General features: G+C 50.0%; 1 protein-coding gene across 2 annotated transcripts in view; it reads left to right on the plus strand.

The window, feature by feature from the left end:
* LOC138514114 (resistance to inhibitors of cholinesterase protein 3-like) overlaps positions 1-22,606 on the plus strand; it is an 819,949-nt gene that overhangs the window by 371,720 nt on the left and 425,623 nt on the right. For both annotated transcript variants that reach the window (XM_069629409.1, XM_069629410.1), the window contains exon 3: positions 18,961-19,030. In XM_069629409.1, the coding sequence (XP_069485510.1) occupies positions 18,961-19,030 (70 nt within the window). The remainder of the gene's footprint in view (positions 1-18,960; positions 19,031-22,606) is intronic.

The following is a 22,606-nucleotide window of genomic DNA, read 5'->3' on the forward strand; positions in this document are numbered from 1 at the left end:
GCCGCGGCCGCTGGATCCGGCCTCCAACTGTAGAATTCTGGGAGCTGGGTGCTCAGGCGAGAAGCAAATATATTCCTGGAAAAGGGGCCCCATATTTGCTGGAGGCGCATGAAGATCTCCCTAGCTAGTCTCCGTTTGCTTTAGTCGGCAGAGTGGTGAGAGTACCAGCTGCCACCTCGTTTCATAGTCCTGGGAGGTTTTCTGCTGTCACGGATATCTGGTGTTCTGGGCAGAAATGCCAAAAGTCCTTGGCTAGCTCTGCTAGAGTCTCTGTTCTGGTGCCACCCAGATGATTGATTGTATCTCACGGCAGAGATGTTGTCCATTTTGAGCAAGATACAACAACTCACTCTGCCTGTGGCGAAAGATTGCACTGCGAAGGAGCCTGCCAGAAGCTTTAGGCAGTTTATGTGCATCTCTATCTCCTGGGGAGACCATCTTGCTCCCCAACCTGAACGGCTTGCATCCGACTCTGTCACAATGTCGGGAGTGGAACCGAAGATCGCTCTGCCGTTCCAGGCCTCCATATGAGTGAGCCACCAGTTCAGCTCTATACTTGCTTTGGGCGAGACGGCTAGATCTGTGAGTAAAAAAAGGTTGTGCCTCCGATGCTGACATTTCAGTCTCAGTAATTTGCGGTAATGAAGCGGGCCGGGAAATATTGCCTGTATGGATGAAGACGGGAGACCTATTACTCTTGCTTACTTCCGGAGGGAGATGGCGTTTCTCTGTAGGAGCCTGCGGATCCCTCGGCGAGTGGAGTGTATCTTGAGAGTCGCCAGACGGAGCTGTGAGTTCTGAGTGTCAACTATGAACCCCAGAAATTCCAGGCCCCTGGAGGGCGAGATAATTGATTTCTCCCAGTTGATGAGGAAGCCTAGGTTGTGAAATAGGTCTATGGCAAGTCGAGCCTGATGCTTTGTCAGGTCCTTGGTCTGTGCCATGAGAATGATGTTGTCTAGGTATGATAAGCCCGACGCCTTTCTCTCTGAGCTTTGCTACGACCGGCCTTGTGAGTTTGGTGAAGGCCCAAGGTGCCGAGGAGAGCCCGAAGGGCAAGCTCGTGCACTCCCAGTCCTGATTCCTCCATGTGAATCTCCGGTAACTCGCATGTGCTTGGTGGATGGGCACCGCTAGATATGCGTCCTTTAGATCTAGGCGAATTAGCCAGTCGCCTAGTCTTAGCATGTCTCTGAGCATGTATATTCCCTTCATTTTGAAATGACTTTAGACAATGAAGTCGTTCAAGGCCATGAGGTTTATTACTGGGCGAACCTTTTGCTTCCTGCCCACCAGAAATATCAGGCTGAAGAATCCACCCTGGTCTGAGCATATGGCATGTTTTAAGTGTATACTGCGCACTTCGCTGTCTAAGGCTAAGGCGTCTGCATGCGACATTACTATCTGTGCTGGACGACGTGCTTGAAACGGTTGGGCAAAGAATTCTAACCGAAACCCCCTTGCGGTGTCTCTGATCCAGGCATCTCCTGATAAGGAGTCCCACACTTGCGACAAAAGAGCTATCCTCCCTCCTATGGGCGATTGCGGCACTGACGCTGCCTTTTTTACACTGACCTGAAGTTGTTGAGCTGGTGTCTTGCCACCCTTCTTCAGCCGCGTCCACTTCCTCTTCCTCTGGAAGGGAAAAAGGTGTCAGTTCCGTCTTGCCATTAGGAATGCTGGTCTCTTGATTGTTGGGGCCTTCTGTCGAAGGAGTAATGGCCGGAGGAGCGACCCATGCCTTGTACGGCCCGAGAAAAAAAACTTGGTGGCGAAAACTCTTTTAATTGATGCTTGCGCCTTATCTAAGGCAGTAAATGTGCCTATGAATTTGGACATATCCTTAACGAAGGGGTCGCCGAATAGCAGTCCCTGTGTGGCTGTGCCTGATTCAGTATTGGCGAGTTCCCCAAGTTTAGGGTCAATCTTCATGAGGATACCTTTTCGGCGCTCTGTTGAAATGGCGCAATTGGCTTTGCCAAATAAGCAGAGCGTTCTCTGAGACCATCCTGATAGTGGATGGGTCAATTGGTTTCCCTGTGTCTAGAGCTTTTTCAGCAAGGTCCATCATTTTTGCTAATGGACCTGTGATATCTAGGACCATGTCCTGGCAAGACCTCCAGGCTCTATCGATGCCCTTCTTGGGGTCCTTGCTATTCTTCCCCAGGAATGTAATCATTTTAGCATCCAGATCGGGAGTTAGGGCTACCTTTCCTGGGATCTCGGGGCAGGGATATTCAGCGTTAAGCTTGGCCCTGACCACCTTCTCCAGGGGCCGGCGGAGCCTTGCTTTAAAGTATGCCATAGCCCTGGATGATGGAGCCCAGTCAGATGGCCTGGCATTCCATCAAGAGCAGAATGCTTTCCAGGTTGCTGTTTGGGAAGGGGGGATGCCGCTTTCCCAGATGTGCTAGGTCTTGACCCAGCGTCCTGTTCCTCCTCATCCTCTGAGGATTGGGGAGTCTGATCATCATTGTGAGTCTCCCTCTTATTCTCGTCTTAGTCATCCGTGCCCTGCTGATACTCCTCTGGGTGAGAGTGTCTAGCACCCGCATTATCTTCCTCCGGGTGCGAGGGTCTAGGTTCGGAAGGGGCTTCCTTCCTGGTCAAAAAGGCTTTCTTGAGCCTGGAGAAGGCATCTGTGATGGCGGTCGTGGCTGAGGTTGAGGCTGGATCTGGCTGGCTCGGCGGAGGGGGAGGGGGGCGGCATCAAAGAGTCCTCTTAACTCTTTCAAGCCGGTGTACCTCCCCTTTTAGAAGTGTTCTTCCTCTTCTGAGTTCTCTTTTTTCCCTTGCTGCCTCCATGTTGTCCAAGCCTTGTTGGATAGGCATAAGCATGTCTGACACTGCTTTATTAATAGTCTCCACTGAGGAGCCCAGCACTCTTTTAAAACTGTCTGCCAAAGCCACATCATCTTCTTCATATACCTCCTCTGGCCATTCCTGATCAGCTTGGGGAGAGTATTGAGCTGCCATATATGTTTTTTACTGGTTAAAGATAAAACTCTTATATGTCTGTCAGTGGGGAAATAAAATAAGCCTTCTCTTGCATTCCCACTTTTTTTTTTTTTTTGGAATAATGAATTAGCAGAGATCTGATAAGTCACAGAAACTTTCTCTGTTACGAGTGTCTCCGGCGCTCGCTTCACGTTAAAATCCTTTGAATTCAAAGGAAATTAGCGAGTGCCGGGGGTGAGGAAAGGACAAAACGTGTCCAGGCTCCCTCTGCTGGCGTGTTGTGGGCACCACCGAGGGCATTGACTGAGGAGAACGTATTGCGCAGCCTCATATATCCCCACGAAGGTAAGATGGTGTGGGAGGAAGGACGTAAGTGAAGGAAAAAGATAAGTCATGCAGAAGTGTGAAACAGCAACCGGAGGCTCCATGTGTTTTGTGCGATCCCTCCCGCACCGCAGGGAGTGTCTTATGAGTGTTCGGCATCAGCATGTAAAATGCAAGGCCTCCGACGCACGCTGAGGAAATCGGCTGGTGTTGGAATAGAAAGCCGCAATGATTGCTGCAGCTCAAAGAAGAAAGGCTAAGGCTGAGGCAACAGTGCCACAACATGCAGTCGAGTGACTGAAATCAGTTAAGCATTACATTGTGAGCGCTAACGCTACGTACAAATACATAATAAATGGGGGGGCGCTGTTGCGCGGCTTACCGAGTAGGCCGCCTCCTGAGAGGCTCTGGCCGAGGCCACAATATCCTGCTAGAAATCCTTTGCCTTCGGGACCCGTCCTTGCTCGGATGACTGCCGAACCCCTGCGGAACCTGTATGGCCTGTGCACCTCATCTCAAGGATGACCGCGCGAGGTGGCTGGGGTAGGGACCCGGCCATGCCATTGTTGCAGGTGCCATATGTGGGGGAGGGGTGGCCCTCCTTGAAGCTGGCTGTGTGAGCGGCTGCGATCCCTCTGGACCCGGTGCCCGATCGTGGTCTCAGCGCGGCCCCAAGTAATAACTGCTGGTGCGAGTACAGTCTCCTGTTTACGAGGCTTTCGCTGGAGCGTGTGGCTTTGACTTCGTTCCGCGCCCGTTGTAGAGCGGCATACCGTGGGGACCTGCTGCCGGCACCCACGAGATCCAGACCTATCCTGGACTGGCGTCGGACCTCTGCGCCATTGTCTCCGCTCGTCTCCTCCTGTTTGCTCCCGCCAGGCCATGCTAAACGCCTGCCCTCAGACCTCCTGGATTATCCTGCGCCCCTCGTGAGCTGTGCCGGTACCTGAGCGCCATACCGTTTGTGATGAACTACGGTTTCCAGTGCTGAGCTGCTGCCACTGGCAAACCTCTCTTGCTGGGCTACTGGGGTTAACTGGGTGAGTGGCGCTCTGCGGGATCTATGTGGAGCCGTGAGTTGCGCTCTTCCTCCCCCTCTGCAGTGCATCACGCGAGCCCACATGCTGCCGCCTCGCAGATAGTTTCTTGGCCCCCCTTGTGCAGACCCAGGCTGTATGCGGTCTGGGGGCGTGCATCGGGTATTAGCCGGCTGTGACTGTTGCTCCCATCCTGCGGCATCCGTGTCCCTGCTTTGCGGTGGGAAGCATTCTCGTCTGGATTCAGCTGCAGGTCTGATTAACCCTTTAGGAGTAAAGTTATGGAAGAGGGGGCCTTTGACTTCTTCCCTTATTGAGTGGTATCCACTGGTTATCCTCTCCCGCTCCAGGTACTTGCCCCTCTGCAGCTGGCCCTCATCTGCGACCCTCCATTCAACCTATCTGCTCATTGAACTCTCTGCCAGGGGATAGAAGCACAAGACCCCAGGCTGCTGGACTGTACGGGAGGGGGCGGGCATCCTGTGGAAGTCGCCCCATACGCTAAATAAAGCACCTCTGCAGGGCCGGTCTCCCCCCTTGGCGAGAATTGCCTGATCCCTGTTTGTGGCAATATGGGAAACCCCAAGAAGCAGGCTAAAATGCAACACTTTGCACGCACCGATCAACCTCCATTGCCTCCTCCTTGCACCTCTACGCAATCTTCATCGTAACTGATGTCGCCGCCCTGAACCAGACTATTCTGGCTTTAAATAGTAGTACTGACAGTCTGGGCACTAAGATAGATGCCTTAACCTGTAAGGTTGTTATCTCTGCTGTGCAGATTGACAAGTTGTGTGGGCGCATGACTGAAGCGGAGCAGCAAATTGGTGATGGCGAAAACAAGGTGTCCGCCCTGCAGCTTGAGGTGGCGGACCTCCAGCATGCAGTTAAGAAAATCATGGCCTAAAATGGCGACCTGGGGGGGCGCTCCAGGTGGAACAATATACGCATTCTAGGGGTTCCAGAGTGAACGGTGATTGACAATATGGAAGAATTCACTGAGACGCTCATCATGGAAATTCTGGACCATCCTCCTCTCACACCGGTGTTCATGGTGGAGCGGGCTCACCGCTCGTTGGCTGCGAGGCCTCTCCAGGAGCCCCTGAGCACCTGATCATAGCCAGGATATTTAATTATCGTGATTGTGACACCATCCTGTGCGTCATCAGGGAAAAGGGGGAACTTCGGTGGGTGTCCTCCGTGATTCGACTGTTCCCGGACTTCAGCCCCGTGATACAGGATCAGCATAAAACATTTCAATCAGTAAAAAAAAGGCATTAAGTATGCGATGTTGTACCCAGCCAAACTTTGTGTCCAACACCACGGGTCCACCGTATTCTTCACTTCCCCTGAGGCGGCTGAGCATTTTGCCTCGGGGGTCCCAGAGGCACTCTCCCCCCACCCCCAGAGTGGCGGTTGAAACGTGACGGTTTCCACCTGTGTCGACCAGAAAAGGTGCATTGACATCTGTCAGACTCTTGGGACGGGTCCTAGAGCCATTCCCTGATGACTGAGGCCTTGGGAGCACATGGGTGACCCTCAGCTCACCAATACCAGCAGGCACTGCGGCTGACTTGTTAGCTTGATGTGTTATTGTTGGGGTTGGGTTGGGATGGGGTTGCCGGTAGGTTATGGTTTATGGCGTGGGTGGGAGTTGAGGGAGGCGTGGTTAGTACCCTGGGTTGATAGTTATGTTGTTGGTCACCTAAGCTCTCAACGGGGTCTCTACGGTTCACACATGCGTCACCTGCCACTCCACACTTCCGCTGTGAACGCACCACCGAATATGTCGTCCTCTCGATCCATGTCTTCCACCATTGCAAAGCCCTGTCCGATATGGCGGTACACATGGTGGGTGGTGGTAGATCGAAGGCTGTCTCAGTCTTGTCCTGGAATATAAGCGTCTTCACTAACCGTAAGAAGACTTGATTCATTGCGAACTACTGCAGAAACCAGAGCGTTAATGTTCTTTGCCTCCAGGAAACACATCTTGCAAGGGGGGTCCCCTTGCCCAAACTCTCCGGGTGGGGCATTCACAGGTACGAATCATCTTACTCATCTCACTCTAGAGGGGTGGCCATTTATATCCATGGATCCTTACAATATAGATTGCATGAACTAATTAAGGATGATGAAGGCAGATTTCTAATCTTGGCTGGGGAATTGCATGGTGTCAAGCTTCTCCTTTTAAATGTATATGCCCCGAATACGGACTCTCCAGAGTTTTTTTCACCAATGTACCACGCAGAGTCATAAATTCCCCGGCTATGGGATTGTGTGGGCTGGGGATTTTAATATGGCCCTCACGCTAGAAATGGACAGATCAGGGACCTGTCAAAATCCCCTTCCAATGGCAGTCAGGGCCCGGACTGCCATTTCTCAGTACCATGAGCTGTCCGACGCCTGGCGTTCTCAACACCGAGCCATCAGGGAATATACATTCTTTTCAGGTGTACATGGCAGCTCCTCTAGAATCGACTACGTAATGGTCACACCCGATCTCCTTAGGAACATAGCAGAGGCTTCCATCCTCCCTCGAACCTTGTCTGATCACTCGCCTGTACTAGTCCGAATGGCTGCCATCGCGGAACCTCTGGGTAATCTGCGGTGGAGATTTAAGGCCCACACCCTGGAGGACGTGGCCTTCCGGTCCAAGATAGAACAGGATGTCCAAACATTCTACCCTGAGCTCTGTAGCGAGCTTAAGTCCCTTAGGGTTGAGCACTTGCGGCTAGCTGCTAGAGAGGAGAGATTTCTGGGCGACCCAATCCTAGCAATGAGGTATGGGGAGGGGGACCGTCAGAGCAAGACGTTAGCTTGGGCTATCCGGAAGGAATGCCACAAGATCAGCCCTGGTGACTATCCTTTTAAAGCCCGGTAAGGACCCTCGTCAGTTGACCTCATATCGACCCTCATCACTCATCAACACCGATAACAAGATCCTTGCAAAAATACTTACTGATCGTATTGTTCCATGTATGCCTGCCCTGGTCCTACTGGATCAGGCTGGATTTATCCTGGGCCGCTCCACCCAGTTCAATCTGAGGCGCCTTTTTACCGTCATGTACAATGTCAACCCACAGGTCCCTATTTCCAACGCGGCACTCGACGCAGAGAAGGCCTTCGACTCTGTCGAGTGTCCCTTCCTCTTCGAGGTGCTGCGGCAAGCTGGGTTCGGGCTTACATACTTTCAGTGGGTTAAAATATTGTACACTGCCCCTAGAGCTGCAATATACACAAACGGCGTAACCTCTGAGTAGATCTACCCCACCTGTGGTACTCGCCAGGGATGCCCATTTTAGCCGGCTCTATTTGCTCTTGCAATGGAACCTTTGACATGTCATATTCGGGAGCTGCACGCTCGTAGGGGGGTGCAGGTGCACTCGCATCGCGCATTGATATCTCCATACGCAGATGATATCCTGTTGTATGTAAAGGATCCGCAGCAGAACTGCAACCACTAACTCAAGAAGTGTCCAGGTTCGGCAAGTTATCCGGTCTCAGAATAAACTGGTCCAAGTCGGAGGGCCTCCCTTTGACCCCCACTGTGCAGCAAACGGATGTGGGAGATGGGTTTCGTTGGTGCCCGCAGGGAATGCGCTACCTGGGTGCCATGGTATCCACCACACCAGATGCCTTGTATAGGGACAACTATGTAAAAACCCTGGAGATACTGGAACAGAGGGTGGAAACGTGGATATTACTACCCATATCTCAGACGGCCTGTATCGCGCTGGCTAAGATGGTTATTCTTCCTAAACTTTTGATTAGTTTTAACAACGTCCCATTGTGGCCCCCACTGAGATACTGGACCTGTGTTAGGAGATTGATGACTCGATTGCTCTGGGCTGGAAAACAACCTAGGATAGTGTACGAAACACTAGCTGACCCATACGAACATGGGGGCTTAGAATATCCTGATATGTTTTTATACTATCTGGCTGCCCAGGTACAATACATTGCCGGATGGGACTCCCCCAGCCCCGATGCTCCTCATACTCATCTGGCAGCTGCGGTTATTGCTCCCAATACATTGATGGGACTGTTATGGCGCTGTAAGGAGCCTGCTCCGAAAGGGGAGATCCAACCCCTGGAAGTGACCTGTAAAGCTTGGAATAAGACTTGTTAGCTTCTTGAGTCCGGTCCCGGTACATACCCTGCCTACCGATATATGATGTAGTAGGGATCCCACTTACCCATGAAAAATCCTATAAAGATCTCTTTCAGAATCTGGGTGTACAGACTTTGGGGGACGTGGTGCATAATGACCAGGTTGTGTCATGGGACGAGCTCAAAGCTAGAGGTGCACATAATGCAGTGACCCTATTCCATTACTATAGGCTTAGAGGTGTGCTTAAGGATGCCTGGCCGGAGTTCCCTCGGGCCCCGTCCCCGCACCCGGTACTGTACTCTATTGCTCGGCCGACATCTTCACAGAAACTGGTTTCCACCATTTACAAGCTGATCAGAGGTGGGAGAAAGATAGTGGACCAGAGGCATAAGCGAGCATGGGGATCTATTTTTAATGAACCTCTGAGCGAGCGAGAATCAATGGAAGGTCATCAGCATGCAAACCTGATATATTTCCTTAAATTGTCGATACAGGCTGATTCAGTTCAAAGTCATTCACAAGGCTTATTATTCTCCTGTTGTCCTCTGTGTTTTCCTGAGAGGTCTTCCAAATGTAAAAGGTGTGGAATGCCGGACGCCGATTCTTTTCATGTCGCTTGGCTCTGTTTGCGCATTAGGCCCTTTTGATCCAGTATTGAAGAGGCAATGATTGCTATGCTGCCCTCACCCCGGATTTACTCCCCAGAACTCTGGCTACTGGCGCTGATAGAAGGGGGTACCCGCACCGAAAAGAAACTGTTAAGTATGGCTTCGGTACTGGCGGGTAAAAAATGGGGAAGATCCAATCCACCCACCTTCTCAGCATGGCTGGAACTCATGAGCATAACTGAGCAGAGAGAGACCAGATATGCTTCTACTATTCCTGTTACAAGCAGCCCCTTTGAGTATTGGTCCCCTCTGAGACAATATATGGCTGATATGTCTACTTTGGCGCTGACTCCTCCCATTTTCCCGGTTGGTGAATGAGTACATGTGGTTGGTGGCTGCCTAGGCCCCTTGGAACTGTTCTTGTCGAAAACCTAGGCTGAACTTCAATGTGGATTGAGGAGTGCTATTGGCGATGATATGTTTTTTTTGCATACTTCTGGATGTAGGGTGTATGATGTGGGAGGCGAGGTTGGGGAGAATGGGGGGCTAAAGGTGATCTGTTGTATTTGTATGTTTTGTTGGTTGAAATTCAATAAAAAAAAGCTTTAAAAAAACAAACAGTCATGGGCAATGAAATCTGTAAGACAAAATTCCACTTATCTCTGTGAGCAGCAAAGGAGGAGGAAGTGGTTCATGGCTAAATACTATTTGGATGGACTACCTATACCTCATTGGCTGTTCCAGTCACATGTTTCTGTGACTAGTTATGGACTTTGGCTAAGCCTTATGGGAAACAGATTTTTTTTCCCAGGGACTTTATTTCTAAGGACTATGGTTCTTTAGTATGTTCAAATGTTTTGTTTATATGTGATTTTTGCACCCATTCATGTTATTTAATTAATGTTACTATACCTTGGTGCATACATTTTGCTGCTGAGCTTTCTCTATGGATTTTAAATAAAGAAAGAGAAGCATAATGGGAGCCTCCGGTCTTGACATAGAACCCCACCGTGTCCAATGCTCAAATCGTGGGGAAGGGACAACCACGGCAAACACATCCTGACTTATTATTTGTGAACACTTCTTTCTTTCCTGTGAATCCTATCCCACACTCCTTGTTTGTATTTAGCGTAAGGATTGGCAATAGGTTTTTCTCAGCATATGCCTTTTTATTTGAAAAGACGCCACTAGGAATGCCTTATTATTATTTGATGGTTGTAGCTTGCTCCCGTCTTAGATTTAGGTTTAGATTAGGCTTTTTTCTAACCCGCATATACAATTTAAAGAACACCCTTGAACTGTGATCACTTTTCTGTCTTTATTTTTGCCACCATGAGTTCCTTACAGCTACCCCCACAATTCCTGAAGTCTAAACCTTACTGGTGTACAACCTACCTTAACTGAGTTTGGCTAGATCAAAGTGTTGCTATTCACTATAATAGGGTGGATTTCCACAAACCTATCTCAGGGATGGTTCTGAAAATCCATCTGAACACTACTCTGAATAATAACTTGCCAGTAAAAAGCAACAGAAACCTATCAATGGTTAAATAGCTATACAACGCCCAAGGAAAAGGGCAGGTGGCAGGTTTGGTAAATGGGATGGAGTGGGGAAGGGTGCAGAATACCAGGTGAATAAGGGTAGGGACGCAACCGCATTAAGCAATGTAAGAAGTGACTCAAAAGATATTTCTCCAGCACGGGGTCTGGCATGGATTCACATGCTCATGAATATTCCCCGTCGTTAGGCTGGGAATCCTCGGTAAAGAAAAAATCAGTATCCGTTTTGTTTCTGATCTGTCTTTCTTAGTAGTAACCAATCACTGATCTCTGGGTCATACTGCCCCCAGCCGATGACTGCCCTCTCCCTAAGCCCCGCCTCTGGCAGCCATCCTCAAATTTTTACCGCACGCTCAAGTGTTGGGAGTCCTCGTGTTTAGCTGTCGAGTTTTTTGCTGCGTTTTCATGCTTTTTCAGAGATTTTCTCATTTTTTCGGTTTAATCGAGCCTCAAGCTCCACCGTTTCTACTTCCGATAACGGGGACCTGTTTCGGAATTCTTCTATGCCCCTCAAGGGTGAAGTTTTTGTTAAGTTTCCACTTCTTGGAGGATTCCGGAAGATCTGCGGCCTACCTCAACGGACATGGCCCAGTACAAGGAAAGCTTGACGGCCGGATCCAAGCTGTTCAGGTGCTGCCCTGGATGCAGATTACAGAACGTTTTCAAGGAGGACGAGCATTCGCGATGTCTCTACTGCCTTCATGTGGACAAGACGCACGTGGAGAAAGACTGTGCGTTCTGCAAGAACCTTTTTGGAACGGACCAAACAAGATTGTCGTTCCTGCCTCGCGGCCTGGCTGGAGAAGGGCACAGCAGGTGAGAAGGCGAAGAAGTCTGAGCGGGCTTCTAAGTCCTGTGAGGGCGCCCCGGTGACGGGGGCCCAACAGAAGGCCAAGCACCGCGGGCACCGGGAGCGCCAAAAGGTCGGGCTCTTCGGTTGCCAAGCAGGGCGCTACTTCCCTGGCACGTTCGACCACGAGCCAGCGCTCTGGTTCGGGGAAGAGGAAGTCTGAGAACCCGGGTAGGCCGCTGGAGCGGACCCGGTCGATCTCGAAGGGGGAGCGAGGCGCTGACCCTCCCCCCAAGGCGAAGGCCCAGGATGCACCTAAGGTGGTGAGGGCTTTGATCCACCCGGAAAAGGTCTCTACCAAAGTGGTCGCGGCGACCCTGGCGAAGCCGGCTGAGACTACGCCTGCGGAAACGCCCTCTGGGCCCAGAGTATCCCTGCCACCGCGGAGCGAATCCTCTTTCCAGCCCATCGCTAAGACCCCCGTGAAGCCCCCGGTGAAAGAAGAGGGGGGGGCCGGTGGCCATTACAGACTCGCAATCAGCCTCTGAGGAGGAACTGGTGGAAACCGAGAAGGGCCTCAACGCAAGGTCCATAGGCCTCAACGCGAGGTCCATAGGCCTCAACGCGAGGTCCTTAGGCCTCAACGAGAGGTTCATAGGCCTCAACGAGAGGTTCGAGAAGGTTCGATCCCAGGGGGCGGTCACTGCCGACGTGATCGAAGATAGTGACGACGACGACGAACAGGGCCCAGTGGAGCGGCCATCCCGTCCGTCGCAGCCATTGCACGAGCCCCAGGATAGCTCGGTGGCCATTTTGTTGGCAATCCAATCCTTATGCCCCGAGATAAGGACGAGATTACCACAGGCCCCGACAGAGGATCCAGACTCAGGCCCGTCGGGAAGCCCTCCAAACAAGCGGAGGAGAGTCCACCCCGCTCCGCCCTTCGTGCCTGCGAGACCGGTGGACCCCTCATTCCCCTCGCCGGACCCTAGAGAGGATACGGCGACGGATACAGCGACGGGGGCGGACGATGACGGCGGCGGACATCCCGTCTTCGAATCCACCCGCCCCCCCCCCGCAGAACAGAAAAAGGCGGGGTTTCTGTACCAACGACGAGAGGCCAAGAGGAAGACAGTCCTCGCAGTGCCTTTACTCGACGACATCTGGGGCGAGGAGCTTGTCCTCAAGAACCCTTCCACGACACCAGCCAAGAGGGACAGGTACGAGAAGAAGTACCGAGTCTCCGATGCCGCCCCCTTGTGCCTAAGGGCCCAGCCCACGCCAGACTCTGTCGTCTCGGCAGCGGCTAAGAAGAAGGCAGCGGGTGCGGCAGCTTCAACTTCCACTTCCCCGCCGGACAGCGAGGGCAAGAAGTTGGGCTCTATGGGACGACGAGTCATCTTGGCGGCGGCGACGACGATTTAGGCAGCCAATGCCTTAGCAATCGTGGCCCGCTATGACAGGGAGCTCTGGTTCAAGATAGCTCCCCTGCTAGACTTCCTGCCTGATGACAAAGGGGCGGAGGCCCTAGAAATTCTGCAGGAAGGCGAGGTGGTGTCGGATCACGCCATAACAGTGGCAACGGACATTGCCGATACCGGATTTCGCCAACTGGGCAACAGAGTTTGCCTCCGACGACGAGGATGGCTCAAGGCGACAGACTTTCACCAGGACGTCCAGACCAGGGTGTTGGACATGCCGTTCGACAGCAACAACCTTTTTGGTAAGGCGGTGGATGAGTCCCTACAGGCCATCAAGACCGACTCGGAGACGGGCCGCTCCCTGGGGGTGCTTCAACAGCGACGGCCCTTTCGGAGCTCTGGGGGCAGACAGGGTGCCTCCAAAGGATCCAGAGGTGGCTCCTCCACTTACTGCCAGGCGGCCCGCTCCTCTTCCCAAGAGGCCTACAGAGGTCGCGGCAAGCAAGGGGGTTCCCGTCGCCAAGGAGGCCAAGGCGGCAAAGCCGTCTCCAAGCAAGACTGACCCAGCCGGGTTGTCGGTCCCCCACCGAAGCACCCTGGTGGGAGGCCGTCTAACGAAGTCCGTCAGCGTGTGGGAGTCAATCTCCACCGACAGTGACGACGGACGCCTCTCTGGAGGGTTGGGGGGCCCACACCGGAGACCTCCACGCAAGAGGCCTTTGGCGCCCGGAGGAGAGGTCTCTCCACATCAACATTCTGGAGCTCCGAGCAGTGTTCTGGGCTCTCAAGTAGTTCCTTCCATCCATCAAGGGCAAAGTGGTGAGGATCTTCACCGACACCACCACGATGTTCTATATAAGGAAGCAAGGAGGCACCAGATCCCCAGCCCTATCCAAGGAGGCCCAGGATCTGTGGCACTGGGCCGTCGCCCAGGGGATGTTTCTGGTTCCCTTCCACCTGGCAGGAATAAAAAACATCATCGCGGACTCACTCAGCAGGGAGCTGCGCTCCTGCCACGAATGGGAACTGTGCCAGGACCAAGTGGATCGACTCTTCCAACGATGGGGCAAACCCCAGATCGACCTGTTCGCGACGGTGACAAACTCAAAGTGCCAGAGGTTCGCCAGCAGGTTCCCAAAGCCGAGGAGCATGGGCGATGCTTTCTCGTTCCCTTTGGACGGCCTGTTTCTATATGCGTTCCCTCCGTTGCCGTTGCTGTTCCCCCTCATCAACCAGCTCAAGAAGTCCAGGTGCAGGATGATCCTCGTCGCACCGGCATGGCCGAGGCAGATCTGGTTCCCGGACTTTCTGGACTTGTCAATGTCCCCACCAGTCAAGCTGCCGGCGGACGCGGATCTTCTCTCCAGAGAAGCAGGCGCCATTCTCCATCACGACCCACAGTCGCTGAACTTGCAGGCCTGGCTCCTGCAGCACTAGAGTTTGGAGGGTACGATATCCCAGCTGATTGCAGAGAGGTTCTTGCAAAGGCCAGGGCATCCTCCACTCTCAAGTGTTATAATCATAAATGGAAGAGGTTCTCTGTCTGGTGCCGTGCACAGAAGATTAACCCTCTGCGGATTACGGCCCCTCAAGTGCTGCCGTACCTACTGTCGCTGGCCAAATCTGGACTGGCTCACGCCTCCATAAAAATACATCTGGCTGCCATCTCCCGATATACAAGGACTAGGGGACAGGCGTCCTTGTGGTCTCATCGCCTGGTAAAGGAATTTATGAAGGGACTATTCCGATCATTCCCGCCGGTGAAGGCCCCTGCCCCGGCATGGGAGCTTAATGTGGTGCTGACCAGGCTCATGGGAGCCCCCATTCGAGCCTATGCATTCGGCGCCTTTGAAGTTCCTGTCAAGGAAGACAGCGTTCCTCGTGGCCATCACCTCTGCACGACGAGTGTGAGAGATTCAGGCCCCATCTTGCAAGCCTCCATACTTAACTTTTCATGACACGAGGGTAGTGCTGACGACGCACCCCTCCTTCATGCCCAAGGTGCCGTCGGACTTCCACCTCAACGAGCCCTTGGTGTTACCAGTTTTCTTCCCGTCGCCTTGGACGCCGGCCGAGAGGACTTTGTACTCGCTGGATGTAGCTAGAGCGCTGAAGTTCTACGTGGACCGCACAAAGAGTTTTCGGAAGACGTCACAACTGTTTGTGAACTTTGGGTCTGTGAATCAAGGGAAGGCTTTCTCAAAGACTTCCATTTCCAGATAGCTCTCCGGCTGCATCATGCATTGTCACCGGTTGGCAAACCGACTGCTGCCTGGCCGTCCGAGAGCCCATTCGACCAGAGCGATCGCTGCTACCACGGCGTTCCTGTCTGATGTGCCCCTGCTGGACATCTGCAGGGCTGCTACGTGGAGGTTGACGCACACCTTCACAAGATTCTACTGCGTCGATCGGGACTCCATGGAGGAGTCCAGGGTCGGCCAAGCAGTGCTGCGCAACCTGTTCGCTCAAGGTGAGCCTGGTGAGGAGGTAAGAGATGCTTAATGTTGAGTTGTTGTATTGCTTAATGTTGAGCCTGTTGCCCCCTCCCGTGGTTGTGCATGTGTATACTGCTATGTATTCTTTTATTCAGGAGCATGTGAATCCATGCCAGACCCCATGCTGGAGAAGGAACAAGTTACTTACCTGTAACTGTTTTTCTCCAGCATGAGTCTGGCATGGATTCATATGCGAAACCTCCCACCTACCCCTCTGCGGTTCTTCACTTGGTCATACTGCCACTTGGCATGCTACCAAATCTGAGGATGGCTGCCAGAGGCGGGGCTTAGGGAGAGGACAGTCATTGGCTGGGGGCAGTATGACCCAGAGATCAGTGATTGTTACTACTAAGAAAGACAGATCAGAAACGAAACTGATACTGATTTTTTCTTTACCGAGGATTCCCAGCCTGACGACGGGGAATATTCATGAGCATGTGAATCCATGCCAGACCCATGCAGGAGAAAAACAGTTACAGGTAAGTAACTTGTACCTTTTGCAAAGTGTTTGATAGTGCAGTTGTGAACATGTTCAACATAGATACAGAAGAAAACAAGTAACAATCCTGCACAAGTAAATAATTGCCATTCCCCTTGCACCACCTTTGGCACACCTGTTACCTCTCTCTTCTGGGTACTGATTTCTAATATAGCCCAGGGTTTTGCAGTAGGATAAGCACATGGTAAGAACGGGAAGGCTGGGGAGTAGGAGAGGCAAGACAAAGGGAAAAGGTCCCTAAAATCCCCTGAATCAAGTCGAAAAGAATGCTGTACATACAATGCTTACATACGTAAACATACTGCTCCAAAGAGGTCAAAGTCCTCAACCTGGCCAAAGAAAACACTGGCAACAGCAAGTGCTGGTGCACTGGTGTTTGTATTGTCAGCTTTAGATGATCAGCTTTGCCAAGGCTGCAAAAGGACGAAACTGCGGTTCAAGTACACCAGCGTTTCCCTTCCATTTCAACTACAACTCTCAACAGAAACAGTGGACAACAGGTCCCAAAAAGCAGTTTCGTTCTTTAAAGTCCAGTCGCTTATAATTAACCCTAACTATCACTATCAACATACATATACACACTCTAATCTATCTAGCACCTGCAAGAAATAAAGGAAGACCTAAGTGTGTGTGATCCTATATAAAGCATGTGTCAAAAAATGCATGTTTACTGTCTTTGAAAATGTTGTCAGCTTGGCCAGAGTTGCTTCAGGCTCTGTGTCTTTAAAGAAAACTCTTGGCATTCGACCTTGCCGGTTCCGAAGGGGCAGGCCCCACAGAATTAGATAGAACGGAGTAGTTTAAAAAGAGGGTCTGGCCTCCAATTGGTTAGACTCTGCCAGTGGCCTTGGTGACGAATTGGAGGTAGGCAGTGCCAGAGCTTAAACTCTACACTGCGGAGAGTTGGCTGGGTGATGGCTGAGACTGTGAGCTGGAAGAGGAAGATGAAAACCCTGGGACACATAGGTAGGGTGACCAGGCACCCTGGTTTTGCCAGGACTGTCCTGGAATTGGGCCCCCCCCCCCAGAGTTTTTTTAGTTTTAAAAACCTTGTCCTGGTTTTGGGGCAAGAAAGGGTGACCGGCCGAGTTTTTAAATAAACATTATTAGATTTTCTGAATTTTGTCATTTGAGTATGGGCTCATACCCCCAACCTTCCAGGGACCAGCTATATGCATTAACTGCTTGTGCCAGAGAGGCAGGCTGAGAAACAAGTCAATACCAAGGCATGTAATGTCAAACAGAGCAAAGCTAATTTGCTATTTACATGCCTTTTTGTTTTCAAAATTGAAGTGTGTTATAGTTGAGATGCTCAGCTTTTCCAACTAAATACCAAGAACAATCAAGTTCATTGGATGCATATGAAATTTAAAAACTTCATTCACTCAGTATTACTTAATATAATGAATGCTTGTTATTTATGTGCTTTTATCATCCGACAAACCGCTACCTTTTTTTTGCAGATATTGTGGGTTGGGGGTGTGTGTGAGAAGGTCGGTTTAAGGGCGGGGAGAGTTGTGTGGGTTAGACCTTCTTATATGGTTTTGGCCGTCCCGTTTTTTTGTCTTGAAAATCTGGTCACCCTACAGATGGGCCAGATGTGTGAGCAGGCACAGGAGAGCACCAAATGTCCAGGGACATGATGGTGTAGGCGCAGTGCTCCCGCGGTCCTGGTGCGCACCTCTGGGGACCGAATCGACTGGCCAATACCCAAGTATGCCACTGGCTTGCGGTGCAGAGGAGCACTGGGAGAGACAGCCACACATAATGGAGCACAGGGCCCCCAGGTGCCAACTGCCCGAACGGTGGTCCGTTCCTTTACTTATACACACACGATTGTTCTTTTTTCTATAAATACCGACTCGAGCAGTCCATCTATGAGGCCAAGTATGCACAGCTCATGGGTGCCTGTGCTTTACCAACGAACGCCAAACAATGTTTTAACCATGTTTATACAGCACAAACATACGTTAAATAAACTGTTACATGCTTACTTGTAACCCCCATTTGCAACACACACACTCCATACAACTTACTATTGTTCAGTACATAAAAAGAAAATAAAATAAATCCACAATACCATTTTCCAAATGCGCTTCCAAGAAGCCCTATGTAAAAACTGCACACGTTATCCTGTCTAGATCAGTCTTTAGACATAATAATGATATAAATCCACTCTGTGTTATCATTAGTATGTTTCTACGTGGAACCCTCACACATTCTTTGTTCAAAATCCTGTATGAATTAAATTAGACAAATGTTCTCCCCTTCCACTTAAGCACCGTGTTGAGGTGTTAAAGGATACTCTGTACTGCTTGCTTATTAGTTTAGAACTGCACTTGCATCCTGCTATAAAAACATTTTTATGTGTGATGAAGGTCAATGTTCATAGTATTCTTGTATGCCACATTAGGCACCTAAAATCAACTTTACATTGTACAGAGTGCTTTGAATTTTTAGAACAGGCCTGTTACGCACATTGTTATACTGTTAACCCTTTGAGTCTCCTAAGGTCTTATATATCTCCAAAAACGTGGTCCAGGTTTCCAACAAGGCATACATGTGTACTAATTTGTTGCCTCCTCCCTTTCCCAAAGTGCCAAACACATTTTTTTTCATGTTTTCATTTTATTTCTTTTGTGTTTAGCGATTTGTCTGCAGGAACTCAAAGGGTTAAATATCACTCCATTATATTAATTTTATAATTCTAGTTACAAATGGTTGGATGTAAAATATAGATCACTAATCTAATTCTGTTGCTTGGCTTTTCTGCTATGTTCCTATTACTTGAAAAGAGAATACAAAAGAAAGAAAATGCTATTTTACATCTTAGTTGCCATGTGTGATCCTTATCCAGAGACGAACCACGTATGCCGAATCTGATGTCTAGACACGCCCTTATCAACCTGCAGATCTACTGTCTGTTAAGTGATGTTAACATGTAGAGAACATTCCCAGGGAATTGTCAAGATTCATTTTTGTGCTGCAGTTTGTTTTTCAGTGCACGCTGAAAATTCACTTGAAGTCCTTTCAGAGCAGTTTTATAGTCGGAGTCGAATACCTATATGAGTGTTGGGAGATTGATCGAAGGCGGAATGTATGGCTAACCTGTATTCATGATTTTTTTTCTGTGTCCATTTTTATATATTTTTTTTAGATCAAATCTGAACAAGAAAGGTCTTCCAAAAAAGAGAAAAAAGCAGAAGTAAAGAAGGCTAAGGAAACCGGTTTGTCATGTTTTATGAACTTTGACTAGCGTATGTTCAAATACCAAAGCTGTTGAAATCAGAATAGCAATGGGCATAAAATGGCACAGTGATTTTCTCAGATGAAGAAATAACTTTCTAGCAAAGGAGAGAGTACGTTGAATTGTATCACCTTTCTGCATTGATGGATGTACCTAGACACATATTTATGAGCAAAATTCTCCTGTTTTTTTTTTAATTTGCTGTATTAGCTTTACTCTTTCCTCTGAACAAATCGCATATTGACCCTGGGAAAGGAATGGAAGCAAAGCAAAATGAAGAGTAGCACTTCTTTAGTGAGGGCTGGCATGGGTGCGCAGACACATCCACATGCACATCCCTTGGTCATGCTCCCAGTCCCCACTGCCAGTTCTTTTCACCATGAAGCTGGGGCGGCAGTATGGGCAAGCAGCTGCGTGTTTAACTTTCGTTATTTTTCTACACACTTCCTAAATTATTATTTTTTTTTTTAAATCTCCCTTTTTTAAAAAAAATCTCCCTCTTGTCTGATTGCCAGTTGAAGCACCAGGCACACCATTAGATGTGGCAGGGGGTTTCTTCCTTTGGATCTCCATTGCCTCCGTTTTAGTTGCCTTAGGTCAAACCATTGCTGGCAATTGTGCTTTTTATGTGACTGCAATGGGGCAGTCCGCCACAAAGAACCACAATGACTCCCAGACAAGTTCCAAGGGTGTTTATTAAAATGGCTTAGGGTTTGGGCAAATTCTTTCTGGCCCTACAAGGTTGCAGGGAAATCTGGCGCTAGGGCTGGCCCTGTCTGTCTCGTCTTCTCTGGTTTTTCCTACTCCCCTAGCCCAGATGTCCATTACAGGGATGTTGGGTCTGGTCAACGGTAACATATGGCTGTCCATTGTTGCCTTACTCTAGTAGTGGTTCCCCTTAGAAGTGCGCTGCCTAACTTCCTAGGGATTTTCTAGACTTTCCCTAACCTAGCCAGCCAGCTTAGTAGTCTTAGGGAGTTGGGGATGGTGCCTTCTTCCTCCCAGTGCCACTCTCACACTTGTTCAAACCTGCCCCTTCACTATGTTGGTCTCCTCAGATGTTCTCCTTCTGCCCTACGGCTTTCCCTCCGGTCTCTCACTCTGCCTTCCCACACTCACCATTTGATCTTACTTTTCCTCTTTACTTCCTACTTCTCTACATCCTCGCCTCTCGCTAGTCTCCTGGTGTAAATCATGCTCTATCCTCTTACCACTACCTACTCCTGCTCGCCAACTCCCCGTTGCTCCTACTACTCTTCCTCTACTAATATTCTTACTCTCGTATTAGCGCTATACCTTAATTACCTTTACTTTCTCCTACTACTACTATCAGTCTCTTCTACTAACTAGCGTTCGCTACCACCCTCTCCTACCAACTACAAGGCCAAGAATAAGTCTTGCAGTCCTATTCTGGATTAGTTGACGGGGGCAAAGGGAGCAATTAGGCAAATTGAGGAAGAGGCTTTTGCAGTAGTCCAGCTTAGAGAGGACCAGAGCTCTGGAAACATTGAGTTTTTGGCGGAAGGTGAGGAAAGTAAGAATGCCCCTGAGGAGGGGCAGCTGAAAATGGGCTTTCTTGGCAAGGCCCATGATGTAAGGAGAGAGAGGAGCCGAAGATGACGCAGGTTTTCTTCGCCTCACAAGAGGGTGAGGGAAGGGGGCCCACGGAGAAGAATCTCAGTCTTACTGGAATTAAGGCAGAGATCGTTAGCAGTGCACCATGCCTGAATAGCAGTCGGACAGTCAGGAATGAGAGAGGAACATGAGGAGGCAGTGAAGGGAAGCTTGAAGGAGAGCGGTGTGTCGTCTGCATAACACTGGAAGTGAGGAGCGAAAGCAGAGATCAAATGAGCTAGAGGGGCAAGTTAGACAGCAAGACAATCGATCCCTGAGGGACGCCGCAGATGGAGAGTGTGATGGAGGAGAGAAAAGGGACAAGTTGAACCTGGGATGGTCGGTCAGAGAGGAAGGAGGTCAACCAGTCCAGTACCAGGTCTGTGATGCCAAGGGTATCGGGGCTGATTTATAACGGTGGCATGATTGACCGTATCAAAGGCAGAGGAAAGGTCAAGAAGGATGAGAATGGATGGAGAGTTGGAATCAAGGGTGTTCAGGAGTGCAGTTTCCTTGCCTCTGGCTGCTCTGAAGCCAGACTGGTGGTCGTGGAGACAACCAACAGATTCAGTGTGGCGGATAACTTGGGAGATGGCCAACTTCTTCAAGAGTTTGCCCAGGCAGGGGGTAATGGAGATAGGACAGTAGTTAGCTGGGCAGGAGTTTTTTTCGAGAGAAGACGCACAAGGGAGTGCTTAAGGAGTAACGGGCAGGAGCCAGTGGCAAAGGAGTGATTGCAGAAATCAGCCAAGGCTAGGGCAAGGTGTAGGCAGTGTTGTCTTTGATAGTTCTGGAGGAGCAGGGGAGAACCTGTTTGGATGTGACTTTCATAGAGAGAACCCCATCCTGTGATATGGACGATAAAAGGGGGAGTAGTGGAGAGAGAGGGGCCAAGGGAGGCCTGAGAGTGGGTGAGGCAGAAGGGAGGGGTGTAGAGGAGAGTGAGGACAAGATACCTAGAGAAATCAAAGGTGTTAACTTATTTTACGTGGAGGGATGCCTCCATTATTCCTTTGCCACCTCCTTGACCAGTGTGTCTCTAATGGCTTTGCATTTTGATCACTTTGATTGAAACCTCCATTCTACTTATATTTTTACCAATGTTGCTTATTTCTCAAGAACTCTTCGGGCCCTTCTGGCTTTTAAATTTCCTGAACCTATCTGGTTGTATATGTGCTTCTTGTCAAGATTCAATACTCTGGTTTCTAGAGCTCCCGTAACCCTCCTTGTCAGTTTCTTTCTCTGCTTGTTTTCGTTTACCTCCCTCAACCCTTGCAAACCATGGTACCTTCTGTGCCTTTGGGTGTGCTCCAGCGGGATGGCGTCCTAGCAGGGTTGTTGATGTTCTCCCGCATTGGAGCTTTCATAGATTCACATGCAGTGAATATTCTCTGTCGTCAGACTGGGAATCCTCAGTTAATTTTTGATTCCCCTTACCCTAGGCAAGAAGTAACATAATTGAATAGCCTAACACCCTTGTTATGGGTGCTTTTGGTCCCAACCAGTGGCACCTCGAGTATCTATAGACCAGACCCTCCTCATCCCTTCACATTCTAACCGCATGTTCAGCTCAGGGATTCCTCTGGTTCAACACTGTTAGTAAAATCAACCTATTTCTTCTACAAATCAACTTAAAAAGACTTTCTTTTCAAGAAAAACTATTTTCCCCAGGAGGGGAAAGATTTCACAAGGTGAGGAGTTTTCTTCTAAAAGGATGGAGGGCAAAAGGAGACCCCTCTTCAGACCCTGTGCCACTTGTGTCCTTAAGAACATTTATGAAGGAGACACACACATCACACTGTGGAAGGCTGCGCTATCTGCAGAGGTGTTAGTTCCAAGACCCTTAAAGATAAACATATACAACTGGTATGCTGGTTAAACGATGGGAATTATCCCGAGTACCCCTCTGACGTCGGGTAGACCAAAAGCATGGCTATTCTTG

This window comes from Ambystoma mexicanum, chromosome 12 (assembly GCF_040938575.1).
Source record: "Ambystoma mexicanum isolate Mex_15411 chromosome 12, UKY_AmexF1_1, whole genome shotgun sequence".
Taxonomy (NCBI): domain Eukaryota; kingdom Metazoa; phylum Chordata; class Amphibia; order Caudata; family Ambystomatidae; genus Ambystoma; species Ambystoma mexicanum.